General features: G+C 39.7%; 1 protein-coding gene across 1 annotated transcript; it reads right to left on the bottom strand.

Annotated features, from left to right (window-relative positions):
• Window positions 1-742: 742 nt before the first annotated feature.
• Window positions 743-1293, bottom strand: LOC121035753 (ragulator complex protein LAMTOR3-like). Its single transcript, XM_040483635.1, has one exon. It carries the CDS (start codon window positions 1201-1203, stop codon window positions 829-831), a length of 375 nt encoding a protein of 124 aa, XP_040339569.1. The 5' UTR covers window positions 1204-1293; the 3' UTR covers window positions 743-828.
• Window positions 1294-17494: the final 16201 nt, after the last annotated feature.

Here is a 17494-nt window from a genome sequence, read left to right on the forward strand (position 1 = left end):
TATATATATATATATATATATATATATATATATATATATATATATATATTTACTTCCTAGGTAATGTCATTTAGTTCCGTGGTTTTCATGCCATAAAAAATTAATGTCTGCCTACTCAACAACTCCAGGTGGATATCTACAAGTACCTGATCCACAGATTGTCTAAAACTAAACTCTCGATTAGATCTGTTCTTCCCTAAGCCTCCGTTGTATACATTTGGGTGCTATTATTTGCCAGGTACTAAATGCCAAAAAACAGAAAGGTAGTTTTAAAACCATTTTTTTAGTAGTTAAAATTTGTTTTTATTTTTTAATTTGTAAATTTTTTTAGTGATTGTACTGATTTTATTACTTTTACTAAGTCAGTTTATCTTTGTCACTCTCAATACAAAGAAAGAAAACAATATAAAGAAAATACATCCTCATTATTATTCACAATAAAAAAGGTCTGCTTCATTCTGTAGGCCTGGGCATATTATATTATAGGGAGCACTTAATGGCTCAAGTGGATCAAAGTACGATTTTGATTCTGACCCACTGAATGGAATCTCATGCATATCTGGTGACTGCACTAACTCCATGGGAGCTGTGATGTACTGAACCATTTCTGTGGTATCCCTGATCTCACTAAATTAAGAAAAGTCCCTACACAAGAAAAGATAACAATCTGTCCATAAATTATATCTATAGGCTCTTTCTTTACTGGAAGGTGGGAAAGGGGCCCTTTCTTGAGTATATGGATACAAGTATTGTTGTGTCTAAAGATTGCTGAATTGATATTGTGTCTGTTATAATGAAAATAAGGTGAACATCAAAACCACTGCTAGATTAAGAAGCTACCACAACTTCTCTCAGATCGTCAAATAATGGAGCAAGTTCCTTTGCTAGGCTGACAATGAATCCTGTATTGGCATTGCTGCTGGTCGTGAAACTCACCACCAAAGGTAAACGATTGAATTGAACCATCTGGTAGGCGTTATAGTAACAGATGATACTTTTATTTTTTGAAAGTCCAAGTTTGCTTCCTTGGTCTATTGCTAGGGCAAAACTAGAGAAGAAACCAGGTCTCAAAGCATGCTCTAGAGCATTATCATTGGCCACTGTAATAACTGGCACCCCATCTCTATCTGACACAACAATAGCATGGAGCCCTTCAACACTTGGTAATTTTTTATACAGGAATCGCTTCAGGTCATCTGCCATGATGAACCCCTTTCTCCCGCAGGGTCAACCTCCACTCCTGGTTTTCTGGGTTGCCGTGTTCTCTCAGCTGTAAATTCAGGGACAGGGTCAAAAACAGTCTCCTCTGAAGGCTGTCATCACATGATTTGTATAAAATTTGTTTTTAAAAATACAGTATGATTTAAGTTCTCCAGTGTGAACTATGCTTCTTTTACTGAAAATTTCTCTTAGTTTAGGGTGGTGAGAACTAACGTGCTAATGGAGGACTTTCTTCTTTTTTTCTTTTTGAAGCAAGAGATACTGACTGTTGTCATTTAAAAGGTAATTTTGGCTGTGTGCAGCAGTCTGAGAAGAGAGCTTTCTAGAGGCCTGGATAATACACTGTGACATGGGGAATCGGGCACTCTGGCTCTGTCAATGTGATATGAACTGTGGGCTCCAGCCTCAGTTAAGGCCTTGGTGCCAGAGTTCAATGTAGTTCATGCAAATGGACCCTTCGGAGTTGGCTGCAGCTTTGTAGTAACAGCCTTGAAGGTGAATCATGCATTTTGGGTAATGGGAAAAATGTCAATTTCTGTAGACAAAGTCCTTAATAATGATAATCCCCTTAATGATAACTGCCTTCACATTTTTAAAAATGTTTTATTTTATATTTGAGAGAGAGACATAGAGCATGAGCAGGGGAGGGGCAGAGAGATGGAGACAGACTCTGAAGCAGGCTCCAGGTTCTGAGTTGTCAGAACAGAACCCAATGCAGGGCTTGAACCCACGAGCAGAGAGATCATGACCTGAGCTGAAGTAGGGCATTTAACCAACTGAGCCACCAGACGTCCCTATGATAACTGCCTTCAAATAAATAATCAAGATGAGGAAAAGTTCATGATGATAATGGTGACAAATTCCAAAGCAATAATACCAGCCCCAGTTACAACCCAGTGACCAAATCTTGTAACTACTGTTCCAGTCGGTTCATCCCCAGCAGTAGCTGTAGCTCAAGTCCAACTGCTGTCTCTGCTTTGGTTCCCACTTCTGAAACTGTACCCCTTCCTCAGGCAGCAGGGACAGCATCTTCTGAATCTGCACTTCCTAATGCAACTAAATGAGACAAACCTGCACAAAAGCCAGTGGAGACTTCAGTGGGCACTTGCCCAATACCAACCGAATGGCACATTAGGAGGTTCTTCTCAGTAAAAACCTTTTTGAAGATGCAACAAGAGTACTTGTGACAGGTTGGCCTCATGAGAATATGGCAATTGGGGCGCCTGGGTGGCTCAGTCAGTTAGGCGTCTGACTCTTGATTTCAGCTCAGATCATGATCTCAGGGTCATGAGATCGGGCCCTGTGTCAGGCTCCATGCTGAGCGTGGAGCTTGCTTAATATTCTTTCTCTCCCTCTCCCTAAAATATGACGATGAAATCACGTCAATGAGCTGGTTTCAACAACCCTGACAGAGCAGTACTTTTTTACTTTATATTTTTAAAAATTACTAATAAGCTTTAGTTTTTAGAGCAGTTTCTGGTGCACAGAAAAATTGAGCAGACATTGAGAGAACTCCCATGTATCTCTGTCCCCCCAATACCATAGCTTCCCCTATTATTAACATCTTGCATTGGTATGATACCCCTGCTATCACTTATGTACCTATATTTATACTTTCATTATTACTAACTAAACTCTTTTGTTTACATTAGGGGCCATTCTTTGTGTTGTTCAGGTCTATGAGTTTTGACAAATGTATGGTGTCATATATTCCGTGTAACAGTATCACACAGATTAGTTTCACTGCCTTAAAAATCCTCTGTGCTCCACCCATTCATCCCTCCCCTCTCCTTCCCTCTGGCAACCACTGATCTTTTTACCATCTCTATAGATTTGTCTTTTCCAGAATGTCATATAGTTGGAATCACACAGCAAGAAGCCTTTTCAAAGTGACATCGTTCACTTAGTAATACGTTTTCACAGTTGTCTATGTCTTTTTGTGGCTTGATAGCTCACTTCTTTTTAACACTGAATAATATTCCGCTGTCTGTGCCACTATTTGTTTACCCATTCACCTACTAAAGGACATCTTGGTTATTTTCAATTTTTGGCAATTGTGAATAAAGCAGCCATAAATATTCATGTGCAGGTTTTTATGGGAACATAGATTTTCAACTCCCTTGGGTAAATAGCAAGGAGTGCAATTGCTGGGTCATATAACAAGAGCATGTTTAGTTTTGTACAAAACCACTAAAGTGTCTTCCAAAGTGGCTATACCATTTTGTATACCTACCAGCGATGAATGAGAGTTCCTGCTGTTCCACCTCTTAGCCATCAGTGGTCTTGTCAGTTTTGGATTTTTGCTGTTCTGATAGATGTGTAGTGGTATCTCATTGTTACTTTAATTTTCAAGTCCCTAATGACATATGATGGAGAGCACCAGTTCTCATTAAAAAAATTTTTTTTAATGTTCATTTTTTTTTTTTGAGAGAGAGAGAGAACGAGCAGGGGTGGGGGAGGGGCAGAGAGAAAGGGAAAGACACAGACTCCGAAGCGGAGCTTGAACTCACGAACCGTGAGACCATGACCTGAGCCATAGTCGGATGCTTAACCAGCTGAGTCACCCAGACACCCCTAGAACATCATTTCAAATGCTTACTTACCATTTGTGTATCATCTTTGGTGAGGTGTCTGTTCAGATCTTTGGGCCACTTTTTAACTGGGTTATTTGTTTTCTTATTGTCAAGTTTCAAGAGTTCTATATTTTGGACGCAGGTCCTTTATTAGATATACATTTTGCAAATATCTTCTCCCAGTCTGTGGCTTGTCTGCAATTATAGAAGTATCTTTTAATGGGAAGTCCTGAACAGAGAAAGTTAGGCTATGGTTGACTTCCTCAGGCAGTGAGAACTGGTTTCCTCAGCCTTGAGCAGTGGCTACAGCTGCAGATTCTGTAGGACTTGCTCTTGAAATTTTATAAAATCAACCTTGACTGAGATGAGATACATCAATCAGCAGAAACCTTCACTGTTTCCAGTATTGCTACCTCAAACAAGTCATGAAAATCTTCAGACTTCAGCCAAGTAGCCAACCTTAGGAGTACTGATTCAGATGTCAAGTGGATGATGTCTAGAAGCTCGTGGCCAAGGAAGAGGAATGGAAGTGGCAGGGGAAGAGTTGCAGAAGCCGGAAGAACTTGTATGAACCCTTATTATGGACTGCATGTTTGTGCTCCCCCAGGATTCGTAGGTTGACATCCAAACCCCAGATGTGATGGCATTAGGAGGTGATGACTTTGGGAGGTGATTAGGTCATGAGAGTGAAGCCCTCATTAATTAGATTAGTGCCTCTGTAAAAGACTCCCCAGAGAGCTCTCTTGCCTTCTTTCTACCATGTAAGGATCCAAGTCAGTACTCTGTAATCCAGAAGAAGGTTCTCACCAGAACTGTGCTAGCACACTGATCTTGGACTTCCATCCTCCAGAGCCATGAGAAATAAATCTCTGTTGTTTACATGCCATGCAATCTATGGTAATTTGTTATAGTATCCCCAGCTGATGAAGACAAGCACATTCGTGTATAGTATGAGGAAAAAGACATGGTCACAAGGTTAAAGACATCAGTGTTTCCTGAGAGCCTTATGAAATATACATATTTTGCTTTTGAGAAGACTGAAAGGGACTTTCTTACCCTCACATTTTACATCAATGCATTACATTAACTCTTCCCTGGACCATGTGGGATGATTTAGGTTAATGTCTGTAACTTGGTAAAAGGTAGTATATTGTTGGGGGTGGAAAGGGCGAGACATAGGAAATAGGGCAGAGATGAATGTAGTGTATGTCTATTTCAATTGCATATCCATACAGTGTGTAGAATGTTGTACAACCAGAAACCAGCCTTTGCAGGTCTTTGTTTCTTTTAGAAAATAGTAGGAAATTTTTCTTAGGTGTTTACTCTTACTGCACTAAATCCAGAAACTTAGTGTCATTCTCCGTTTTGTATTTCTTTGACTTAACATTGGTTTTAGAAGTAATCCTTGCTACCTAGACTCTATAGTCTCTATTTTATGGCCACACTGGATAATAGCTTTGTGAAATTGAAAAATATTTTGGAGCAACTGTATACAGAAATGCCAATTTTTTTTGACTATTGTTGCTTCTTCAAATACGTATGACATTTGTGTAAGAAAACACATTCTTTAATGAGAAATACTTGTAGAAAAAAGGGAAACCCTCTCTTTATATGAAAATAACTACTAGTTTAAAATGATTTCTCGGGGCACCTGGGTAGCTGAGTTGGTTAAGCGTCTGACTTCAGCTCAGGTCATGATCTCATGGCTCCTGAGTTAAAGCCCTGTGTCAGGCTCTGTGCTGAAAGCTCAGAGCCTGGAGCCTCCTTCAGATTCTGTGTCTTTCTCTCTCTCTCTGCCCCTGCCCCGCTCGTGCCCAGTCTCTCTCTCCCTAAAGACATTAAATTTTAAAGAAAAATTAAAATGATTTCTTGATTGTTGAATGTAAGCCCCTTCTTAGATGATTTAAGCTGTACAATTATAGTTAGTATCTGCAAATACAGTTAGTTTCTTATTCACATTATTTGGGGTAAAAATTGGCAGCTGTCTAAGCTTCAAAATAATCATTGTGGGCTTCATTTTGATGCATCCTTTTGGGCAGCACACACTTCTGAGCCCAATGAAGAAATGGAACAGTTGCTTCTCTTCAATCTGACCCTTCCCTCAGCAGAAATGTCTTTGCCAGTAAACTGTGAGTTCAAACTGTCGTCTTGCTTTTTTTTTTTTTAAACCACAAAATGCTGATTGGATTAAAAACTAATGAAAATATTCCAAAACCAGGTTTTATTTATTTATTTATTTGAGAGGAGAGAGAAGAGAGCATGTGTAAGCGGGGGAAGAGGTACAGAGAGAGAGAGAGAGAGAGAGAGAGAGAGAGGATCTTAAGAAGGTTCCAAGCTCAATGCAGAGCCCAGATGTGGAACTCAATCTCACAACCCTGGGATTATGACCTAAGGCCAAAAGCAAGACTTGGAAGTTCAACTGACTGAGCCACTCAGGCACCCCTCAAAACAAAGTTTATAACATTTGTAAATTATTTTTTTAATCAGATAAAGATGTGTGGCAACTAAAATTATTAATAGTATAATACAGAAAGAGGACAGAACTATATAACTACAGAAGGACAGCATCTTTTATTGCATGAAGTGAATGGGAGCAATCTTTGGAGGGCTGAGAGATGCACCTGAAAATGTACTTTGAAAAATATAAAATCAAGATATTCATGGTTTATTAGAAGTAAAATCTTACTAGTGAAAAAAATGATAATATGAATGTCATTTGGCTTACATAAATATGATATGCAATTTTCTATCTAGTATCTCAGTACGTTGAATAGACATCTCAAATCTAGTATTCCCTGAATAAAATTTTTGGTTTTTCTCCCATAACTAATTCTCTCCAAGATTTTCCTTATCAATAAATTGCAACACTAGACATCTTTACTCTAACTAACCTATAAATGCACTTTATTAACCCTTTCTGACATACATGTAACAAACAAAATCTCTGGATTTTTGTTGGTATTTGATTTTTATTTGTGATATTTCTGACATGCCAAGGATGTTGGGTTTTATGTCATTAAATTTATCAATACCTTCCTTTATAATTTATGTATCAGTGTCATGTTTTAGAGAAGCTATCACTAACCAAGAGATATTGTCTGTATTAATTTAGAATCCAATTTGAAGATTTGATATATCTGATCTATTCCATGGAAATTTTTTGACTTGGTCAACAGTTGGTTCAAATTCCTCTTTTAGAATTGAAGGCTGAATTATCCAGGGTAGCTGTTACAGGGTGGGGGTGGGGTGATGGTTGTGGTGATGGCAGTGGAATGGTGGCCATGTGTGTTGATGATGGAGATGATGGTGGTGATGGTGTAGTGGTGATGGAGATAGAGATAATAGTAGTGGGGTGGCCTTTTTGCACAAATCACAGAAATAAGCTGTTTTATTTCCAGGCTACCTTATCTTTTAGTGCATCAGAAATGTATCTAATATAATCAGACACAATATTATTAAACACTATTGCGTTATGGGGTGAATTATTATCCCCCCCCCTTAACTCACAGATTAAAGTCATAACTCCCAGTATCTCAGAATGTGACTATATTTGAAGGAAGGGTCTTTTACCAAGGTAATTAATGTTAAATGAGATCATTAGCGTGGGCCCTGATCCAATGACTCATGTCCTTATAAGAAGAAGAAATTAAAACACCAATATACACAGAGGGAAGACCATGTAAAGACACAGAGAAAAGAGGGTCATCTCTAAGGCAACGAAAAGCCTCAGAAGAAACCAACCCTGTGATATCTTGATCTCAAACTTCTAGCCTCTAGAGTCATGAGAAAATAAATTTCTGTTGTATAAGCCACCCAGTCGATGTGACGTTGTTATGGCAGTCCTAGCAAATTAATATATACTGTATAAGATAGGCCAAAAAAACCAGTTTGGTTGATTTTATCTGTTGTTTCCTCAATTATTTTGTTCTCATGTTCTCTCATGTTGTAAGCATCTCCCTCATTGAGTTGTGATTTTAACATTTAAATATATACATTTTTATTACGGTGTGGTCCTAAACTTAAACCAAGTATGTTATTTGTTATTTGAAGAACAAAAATCTGGTCCAAAGCTCAAGGAGAACTGACTGCACTTGTTATGCCCAGAATTCGTGATCCCCAAAGACCACCAGGGAGCCGAGTCCGATGCAAAAGCAGAGCCTTTATTCCAGCTAGCTCGAGCTCAATCGCCTACCTGCACTGACGGAGCGGTGAGATACCTAAGAGAGAGAGCGAGTTTCAAAAGCACAAAGGTTTTATAGGGATCATGGCCTTAGCCGATTGGCTGGGGAAGGGTCGTGGCCTCAGCCGATTGGCTGGGGAAGGATAGAACAATGACTGCCAAGGTGTGGTCCCAGATCAGCAATTATCATCGTCACCTGGATCTTGCTAAAAATGCAAATGTTGGGCCTGGTGGTTACAGACCTACTGAATCAGAAACTCCGGGGGTGGGGCTCAGCAATCTGTGTTTGAACCAGTCTTCCAAGAGATTCTGATGCACCTGAAGTTGAAGAACCACTGTGTCTGAGGATCTCTAACATGTTTGGCCTCAGTGAATGCAGAACGTTTCTCACTGGTCATCTATTAACCATTGGCTGTCAGCCTTGCTGTGCTATATAAATACCTAGCACCAAACACCATCCCCAGAGACTCTGATTAATTGGTTTGGGGAGGGGTAAAATGCTCCCAGGTCATTCTAAGCCTGGAAGGGGTAAAATGCTCCCAGGTCATTCTAAGCCTGGACAGGGTTGAGGGCTCCTACCTTTGGTCCCTACCTGAGAGAAGCCCTCCCTCTTCTACTCACACTTTCCATGCCTCTCACACTCCCCTTCCTCCCACCTCAGACTTCGGAAGAATGCATCAATCAGTAGCCTGCTTTCTTAGAAAACATAAGTTACTCAAGGGGAGGAGGCGTGATCTGAGGTTTGAGCGGGAACCTCTTTCTGCGGCCATGTCAGGGACATAGTCACTAGTCGGCCGGCCTCGGTCTGCTCTTTCACACTGGACTTTAGATACAGGAGATTATATTCTAATTTGCCTTACAATACTAAGTCATATGCCCTTTTATTTTTACCAGCACTTTAAGGGATTTTCAAGGACAATGCTGACTGTATGCAATTTTTCACATCTCAAGTTGACTTCAGAACCAAGCTCTTATCTAAAATTTGACTCCACTGTAAATTACAAATAGAAACCTTAGCTTGAGCCAGACATCAAAAGAATTCATACTTATAAGATACGTTAGGATCCAATAAATTCAAACTTAAGAAGAATCAATGTTTCAATAAAATATTGAGTTTATCTAGAATCTTAGAAAAATAATGACCTTTACAAAATAATTGTAACTTACCAACACAATTTGGGGTATACATCAATTAGGCAAAATGCCATTTAAATTTAGTGTAATTGCTACATTTCTATAGCATTTAAGTCAAAATGTAAACACCATTTGACCATTGTATCCCCACCTACAAGGATGTATCTACAATATCATGTTTCTATAGCATATGTGGAATAACTGAATAACCATACAAGTATTGCTGCAGTATTTCATCCCAGGATCTCCATTCATTCACACTGAATTCCCCATGCAAGGCACTTCTGGAGTTACAGTACTCCCAACAATTTAATCTATTCAATCTGTGGAGACTTGTTTTGGCTAGCTCTGTATAAGCACTTTATTTTTCTTAAGAAAATGAACTCTTATTTCAAAACCATGTTTTGTGTGAGCAGAGAACTGTGGTTGATTCTTAGAAGTAATAAAATGTTTTTCAATGCCAGAAAATATACTCTGGACTTTTTAAAAGGATATATTCTATTAAAAAAAATCAACTTCAATCAAGTAGAGATGGTAGGTGTTTTTTTTTTTGATGTTGATGATTTAATATTTTCTTCTGAAAAATTGCCCCTCACTAAAAAAATAATAAGGGTCACCTAGGTAGCTCAGTCAGTTAAGCGTCAGACTCTTGGTTTTGACTCAGGTCATGAGCTCATGGTTTGTGAGTTTGAGCCCTGTGTGGATCTCTTTACTGACAGCGTGGAGCCTGCTTGGAATTCTCTCTCTCCCTCTCTCCCTCAAAAAAGGGGCAAAAAAAGGAGCCCCTCTTTTGCTCCTGTTGTCACTCTCTCTCTCAAAAATAAATAAATATGGGGCGCCTGGGTGGCTCAGGCGGTTAAGCGTCCGACTTCAGCTCAGGTAACGATCTCGTGGTCCGTGAGTTCGAGCCCCGCGTCGGGCTCTGGGCTGATGGCTCAGAGCCTGGAGCCTGCTTCCGATTCTGTGTCTCCCTCTCTCTCTGCCCCTCCCCCATTCATGCTGTGTCTCTCTCTGTCTCAAAAATAAATAAACGTTAAAAAAAATAAAAAAAAATAAATATTAAAAAAATAAAATAGGAGTTATATTTAAATGTTATTAGCTAGTTACTTTTGATTATTCTTTTTTTTAATAAATTTTTTTTTAACGTTTATTTATTTTTGAGACAGAGAGAGACAGAGCATGAATGGAGGAGGGTCAGAGAGAGGCAGACACAGAATCTGAAACAGGCTCCAGGCTCTGAGCTGTCAGCCCAGAGCCTGATGCGGGGCTCAAGCTCACGGACCGTGAGATCATGACCTGAGCTGAAGTGGGCCGCTTAACCCACTGAGCCACCCAGGCGCCCCAACTTTTGATTATTCTTATGCCACTCATTAAGTATTTCAAAGTGAAGTTCATAACCATGATTAATTTATGCCCTCTCCTCTCCATTACATTGTCTTGTGCCCACACTCTTGAATAGAATTTTCCAATTCTAATTGCTTTCCGAAAACAATAGTAGCAGAAGTGTCTGAGAGAAACATGGCTGTGGACGAGCATAAATCATGTTTCTCATAACAAAACTATTTGTAATCTTGGTAGACTTCACTTACTTTTCTAATTACAATGTCAGCCATATGAAGAAATGTTTGATTTTTTAAAAAAATTTTTTTTTAACGTTTATTTATTTTTTTGGGACAGAGAGAGACAGAGCATGAACAGGGGAGGGGCAGAGAGAGAGGGAGACACAGAATCAGAAACAGGCTCCAGGCTCTGAGCCATCAGCCCAGAGCCCGACGCGGGGCTCGAACTCACGGACCGCGAGATCGTGACCTGGCTGAAGTCGGACGCTTAACCGACTGCGCCACCCAGGCGCCCCAGAAATGTTTGATTTTTGAAGCAAACTTGTATAGGCTGAATCCTAGTAGAATAAATTCTAAGACACCCTTCAAATATTTTTTTCAACAAGAAACCTATTTCATTTAATACCTTTATACTAATAATAGAAAAAGTATATGAATGTACCTTAGATCATAGGTTAAAAAAAATTTTTTTTAATGTTTATTTACTTTTGAGACAGAGAGAGACAGAGCATGAACGGGGGAGGGTCAGAGAGAGAGAGGGAGACAAAATCTGAAGCAGGCTCCAGGCTCTGAGCTGTCAGCACAGAGCCCGACGCGGGGCTCGAACTCATGGACCGTGAGATCATGACCTGAGCCGAAGTCAGATGCTTAACTGACTGAGCCACCCAGGCACCCCAGATCATAGATTTTTAAAGAGATGCAGGCATGGCCAAGAAACAGGTGGGAAATCAGAATCTTGTCATCCCTGAAGAAAGAGGAAGAGAACATTCCCAGAAGGAAGTTAGTAATAGTGTTAGATGTGTCAGAGAATTCAGAAAATTTATGACTGAAAAATGCCATCTGATTTCAACACAAAAGTTTCACTGCTTCAGTGAAAGCAGTGTTGGGCAGATTTGCAGGGAGCCTTTGGAACTCAGACAGCTGAGTGTTGAAGGTAAGCAGGATGTTAGAAAGTAGAAAAATCTAGTGTTGGAGTCCTTTCAAGAAGATTGGTTGGGGGAAAAAACAGGGGGAGGGAGTAGCAGAATGGAGATATGGCACTGGATCAAAGGCTACAAAATTACTAACGTGGGAGACATCAGAGAGCTTAAGTACAGAAAAAGATAAAGAGAGGGAAAGATTGAAGACTCAAATGGGCAAAAGGATACCCAATGCAGCAGAAAAACCCCTGGGTGGCCAGAGTGGATGGGGTCAGACTGGATACATTTTTATAGGAAAATAACCATCCTGCACCATTGTGACAGAAGTGAGGAAGGATTAATGGGCAACAAAGGTAAAGTAGGAGTATGCCTCTAGGATCTATATTAGGACTACACATTTCTACACACTGTTATTTGCTGTTTCTGAAATACCCAGCTTCCTTCCTCCATGGACACATATCTCCCACCCATACTTCCATACATAGCTCCAACATCATTTCTGGAAAGCCTTCCTTGACATGTGCAATCTGTTTTGGAAATCTCTCCTTGTGCTCCCAGATGCTCCCTGTACAGAGCTCTGTGCATATTTTGTCTGAAAAATAGACATTTACTTGTCAGTCCCTTCCTTTAGATTGCAAGCGCTTTGAAGGTAGAAGCTTAGCATTTGTATCTCAGAGCCTAATCCACATGTAGAGCTTTGTGAACTCAATAGTTGCTTCTGCTTTTTTGAAATGAATTGCCATAGGCATATGTCCTATGGACACAGTGAATGGCAGGATGCAGAGATAGTAGGTGATCTCCCTGTCCTCTCTTACTGTAAATTTCTGTTCCCGGCTTGCTTGACTCACTATCCCTTCTAATCATCTTTGCCCTGCAGCTATTTTCTCCATGGTCTTGGCTTCAGTCCAGGTTCTGTGAACGTGGTTCCATCTCTTCTCTTTCTTCACTCCAAAAGTCACCTTAAAGTAACGGACTTTTTATTACACGTCAGCGCTTAATGGAAAAATGCAGAAATGCATAGAACAGGAATAAACACAAAGTGGGGTAGTAAAAACTATGATAGGGCACCTGGGTGGCTCAGCTGGTTGAGCGTCTGACTCCTGCTCAGGCCATGATCTCGTGATTCCTAAGTTCGAGACCCACATCGGGCTCACTGCTGTGAGCCTGCCAGTGCAGAGCCTGCTTGGTATCCTCTGTCCCTCTCTCTCTCTGCCCCTCCCCTGCTTGCACTCTCCCCAAAATAAATAAGTATTAAAAAAACAAACATGATAAAAACCAGTTTAAAGCCTCACTGGCAATCAATCCCTATGATAGGGAAATTCTCCCTGGATATCTTTCTCGTTAGAACACAACCTGCCCTCCTTTCCCTCTCTCTGAATTTCTCCCCCCATGCCATGGAGTTCACTCCTCCCTTCAAGGACTGTGGCAGGTAGAATAATGGTGCTCCAAGACGTTTATGTTCTAATCCTCAGAATCTGTGAATACATTATGTTACATGGCAAAGAAAAATTGAGGCTGCAAATCAGGGTCACCTCAAAATAGGGAGAATATCTTGGCTTATCCAGGAAGAGCCAATGAAATCACAAGGGTCTTTGAAAGTGAAGAGAACCGTAAGTTCTCAATGTAAGAAAGACTCCACTGGGCATTCCTGGCTTTGAAGACAGAAGGGGCCACAACCAAGAAATACTGGTAGCCTCTAGAAGCTAGAGAAGGCAAGAAATTGTACTTTCTCCTGAAGTCTCCAGAAAGGGACTCAGCTCCCTTGACATCTTGACTTTAATCCTGAGACTGGGGTTGGATTCCCAACTTACAGAATTGTAAGATAATAAATTTGTGTTGTTTAAGTCATTAGGTTTGTAATAATTCATTACAGTAGCAAAAAGAACACAAGACAACACAAAACCAAGACAACAAATCCAAATTCACTTTGGTGTGAAGTATCCTAAATCTTTTCACTCAAAATCTGCTCCAGCCTAAACTCTGGGACCTTCCTTTGCCAAATTAAAAACAACATTAACAAACCTTCCTTTATAAAACAGCTGTCTATCCCTATGATGAAGGGGAAAGAGCCCTTTCATGCTCAAGCTCTCTCTTTTTTTTTTTAATTTTTTAAGTTTATTTACTTGTTTTGAGAGAGACAGAGAGAGTGAGTGGGGGAGGGGCAGAGAGAAAGGGAGAGAGAGAATCCCAAGCAGGGTTTGCTCTGTCAAGCCCATATGGGGCTTGTACTCATGAACCGTGAAATCATGATGTTGAGCCCCATCAAGCTCTCTTACCATATTTATGACATTTTTCATTTCTGTCACAAATATACTGTCCAAAGATGATTCTAGAAATAATATCCTTTTTCCAAAAAAATGTTAAAATATGTTTGTGTATACTACACTGGACATTTTAAATAGGAATATATAAATGATGTGTCTATTGAAGGGAAGAGAGTAAAGTTTGATGAATAAGAATTTTTTAATGTTGACATCCCAAACTTTTCCAGTTTGACTCTTATAAGTCAACATTAAATACCTACATATCAAAAGGACAGAGTGTTACATTTAATGAAATTAAACATCATATAACTAAACCCTTTCTAGTATTCAAATAGAGATTTCTGTACTGAATGTGAATAAACTTCTAAGGCAATCTTTCTCAAACTTTAACTTGCGAACAAGTCATAATGAGGATCTTATTAAAAAGCAAATTCTAACTCAGTAGGTTTTGGTTGGGGGTGATTCTAAGATTCTAGCTTGCTAATACACTCTTAGATGATGATGATGATGCTGTTGATGCCTGGACCACATTTCAAGTAGCAAAGTCATAGGGGACCTTAAGGGTCATTGTAGAATCTAATGGTTGAATTCTATGATTTTATAAATTAAACATAACAAAAGTACATATTCACTAATTTATAGTTTGTGTGGCAAAGAGAAAATTCTTTAAAACTATTATTTGGAATTTAAAATCCTTTTATGTCAAGACCTTAAGATTATGAATTTTACTTGCGATTGCTGATGGCACCCTTAAGCAATTCTGCTTCAATAACACCATAATCATGACAAACTTTGTGTCCTCTCCAAGTGTGTGCATTAAGCAAATGCTTCAGATTAGGCTTCCACTATTTTCTTGTAAGGAACGGTTGATCTGTGAACGAGGAAAAGATAGAATCGAGAAGTCAGATGTCATTAGCTAGCTAGCTCCCTCTTCTACTGCTATCATTGACTGAGAGCTTCTGAGCCTTCAGGAGGAGCCTTGCATTTAGCAGGGTCCCACATCCAACATGTTACAGGAACAATGGTGTAACAAATCTGGTCCTGTTATCTAGACACGAAGCGTATCAATATCCCCTTGACAGTGCCTACAAGGACCCCCTCCCTCCACGGTCTAGCTGATGCCTAGCCCTCCAGTCTCACTTTGTGGCAGTCTCTCTCCTTTGTTTCATCTCCTGCAACACTGCTACTCTTTCAGTTCTTCCAGTACTCCATTCTCCTTCCCACCAGAAACCTATATTTATATAAGCTCTTCACTTTCCATAAATACAACTCTCCCCCAAACTCTTCACTTTAACTCCTAACCATTTTTCCAATCTCAACTCAAAAGTAATGTTCTCATGAGAGCCTTCTTTGACTCCTCAGACTAAATCACACGTCTTTCCATGCACTCTCAGGGCTCCTCCTCCTCCTCCTCCTCCTCTTCCTCCTCCTCCTTCTTCTTCTCCCTGCTCCTCCTTCTCCTCCTCCTTCTCCTCCTCCTTCTCCTCCTCCTTTTTTGGAATTTTCACACAAAGGAAACTTTTTTTTTGCAGCAAATAAGGAGGTCATGGGAATCTCAGAGCTTCTTTAAATGCACTTATCACAGTTCATAATTATATACTTGGGTGATTGTCTAATCACATTTTTTCTCCCTAGATGACCATATGTGTCATGATAGCAGGTTTATCTCTATTTCTCCCACACTGTACCCATATTGCCTAGCATTGGAGAAAGGATGTGATAAATATTGATGAAGGAATGAAGGCAAAATTGCTTTTTTAATGGACTTAGCTAACATTTGAACCAGGGACATCTTTCCTTTTTTTTTTTTTTTTTTTTTTTGGAGGTCAACGCTTTTTGTTTTGTTTTTTTTTTTTCATTTCATTTTTTATTTTTTAAAATTTACATCCAAATTAGTTAGCATATAGTGCAACAATGATTTCCGGAGTAGATCCCTTACCCATTTAGCTCATCCCCCCCTCCCACAACCCCTCCATTAACCCTCAGTTTGTTCTCCATATTTATGAGGTTCTTCTGTTTTATCCCCCTCCCTGTTTTTATATTATTTTTATTTCCCTTCCCTTATGTTCATCTGTTTTGTCTCTTAACGTCCTGATATGAGTGAAGTCATATGATTTTTGTCTTTCTATGACTAATTTCACTTAGCATGATACCCTCCAGTTCCATCCACGTAGTTGCAAATGGCAAGATTTCATTCTTTTTGATTGCCAAGTAATACACCATTGTATATATATACCACATCTTCTTTATCCATTCACCCATCGATGGGCATTTGGGCTCTTTCCATACTTTGGCTATTGTTGATAGTGCGGCTATACACATGGGGGCGCATGTGTCCCTTGGAAACAGCATACCTGTATCCTGTGGATAAATATCTAGTAGTGCAATTGCTATGTCGTAGGGTAGTTGTATTTTTAGTTTTTTGAGGAAACTCCATACTGTTTTCCAGAGTGGCTGCACCAGCTTGCATTGCCACCAACAATACAAAAGAGATCCTTTTTTTTTTTTTCAACGTTTATTTATTTATTTTTGGGACAGAGAGAGACAGAGCATGAACGGGGGAGGAGCAGAGAGAGAGGGAGACACAGAATCGGAAACAGGCTCCAGGCTCTGAGCCATCGGCCCAGAGCCTGACGCGGGGCTCGAACTCACGGACCGCGAGATCGTGACCTGGCTGAAGTCGGGCGCTTAACCGACTGCGCCACCCAGGCGCCCCAAAGAGATCCTTCTTCTCCGCATCCTGGCCAACATCTGTTGTTGCCTGAGCTGTTAATGTTAGCCATTCTGACAGGGGTGAGGTGGTATCTCATTGTGGTTTTGATTTGTATTTCCCTGGCGATGAGTGAGGTTGAGCATTTTTTCACGTGTCGGTTGGCAGGGACATCTTTCCTAATACAAAAGTGGGTGGTTTGGAAATGAAATTGTAGAACAAAGCTTTTTAATTCATTGATGACTGATAATATGTTAGGTTTATCAATTCTTACCAATATGACCTGTTTATTCAGTTTTCATTTGCTGCTAGGTACTATGCCAGGTGTTAGAAGTATGGATATGAAAGTAACTGGTCTCCTTTCTTTGGGCAGCTGAGCCTAAGGGCATATCCCCTGTTGACTGTGAAATGCTAAGGTGAACTGAGAGAGGTTTATGCACAGTTTTTGTTTGTGTCTAAACCTAAGATTACAATGGAGACTATGCAGCCAGGGCAGGGTTAGAATCTGACTCATGTTGTTTCCAGGACAAACATCTGTGTGGATCACCTGCCTGCTCTCTGTTTTAAACAATAGGATGGATAAATAGTATTCTACCTCAATGAAGCATGATGTAGCCTTTCCCACCTCTTCCTCTCAACTAACTGTTGTTTGCAAATTCAACAATGATCAGAATGTGTGTTATGCAAATGCTTACAAAACAATACCTACACACTTTATAACACAAGAGTCATAACATTTCTATCGTATCTGAATTTGAACACACAGCAGGCATTTTGATGCTTCCCCTAACCTCACAAAACCGGTTTTGCCTTTATATATATTTTTTTTAATTTTAGAAGAAATGAAATTATAAACTTGAAAAAATCTAAAGGCATCTATTTTAGTTTTAAAGAAACTCTTTATTTTATTTTGTTTTTTGAGAGAGAAAGAGT

The sequence above is a fragment of the Herpailurus yagouaroundi genome, unplaced genomic scaffold (genome assembly GCF_014898765.1).
Source record: "Herpailurus yagouaroundi ecotype Mexico unplaced genomic scaffold, PumYag 162, whole genome shotgun sequence".
Lineage (NCBI taxonomy): Eukaryota > Metazoa > Chordata > Mammalia > Carnivora > Felidae > Herpailurus > Herpailurus yagouaroundi.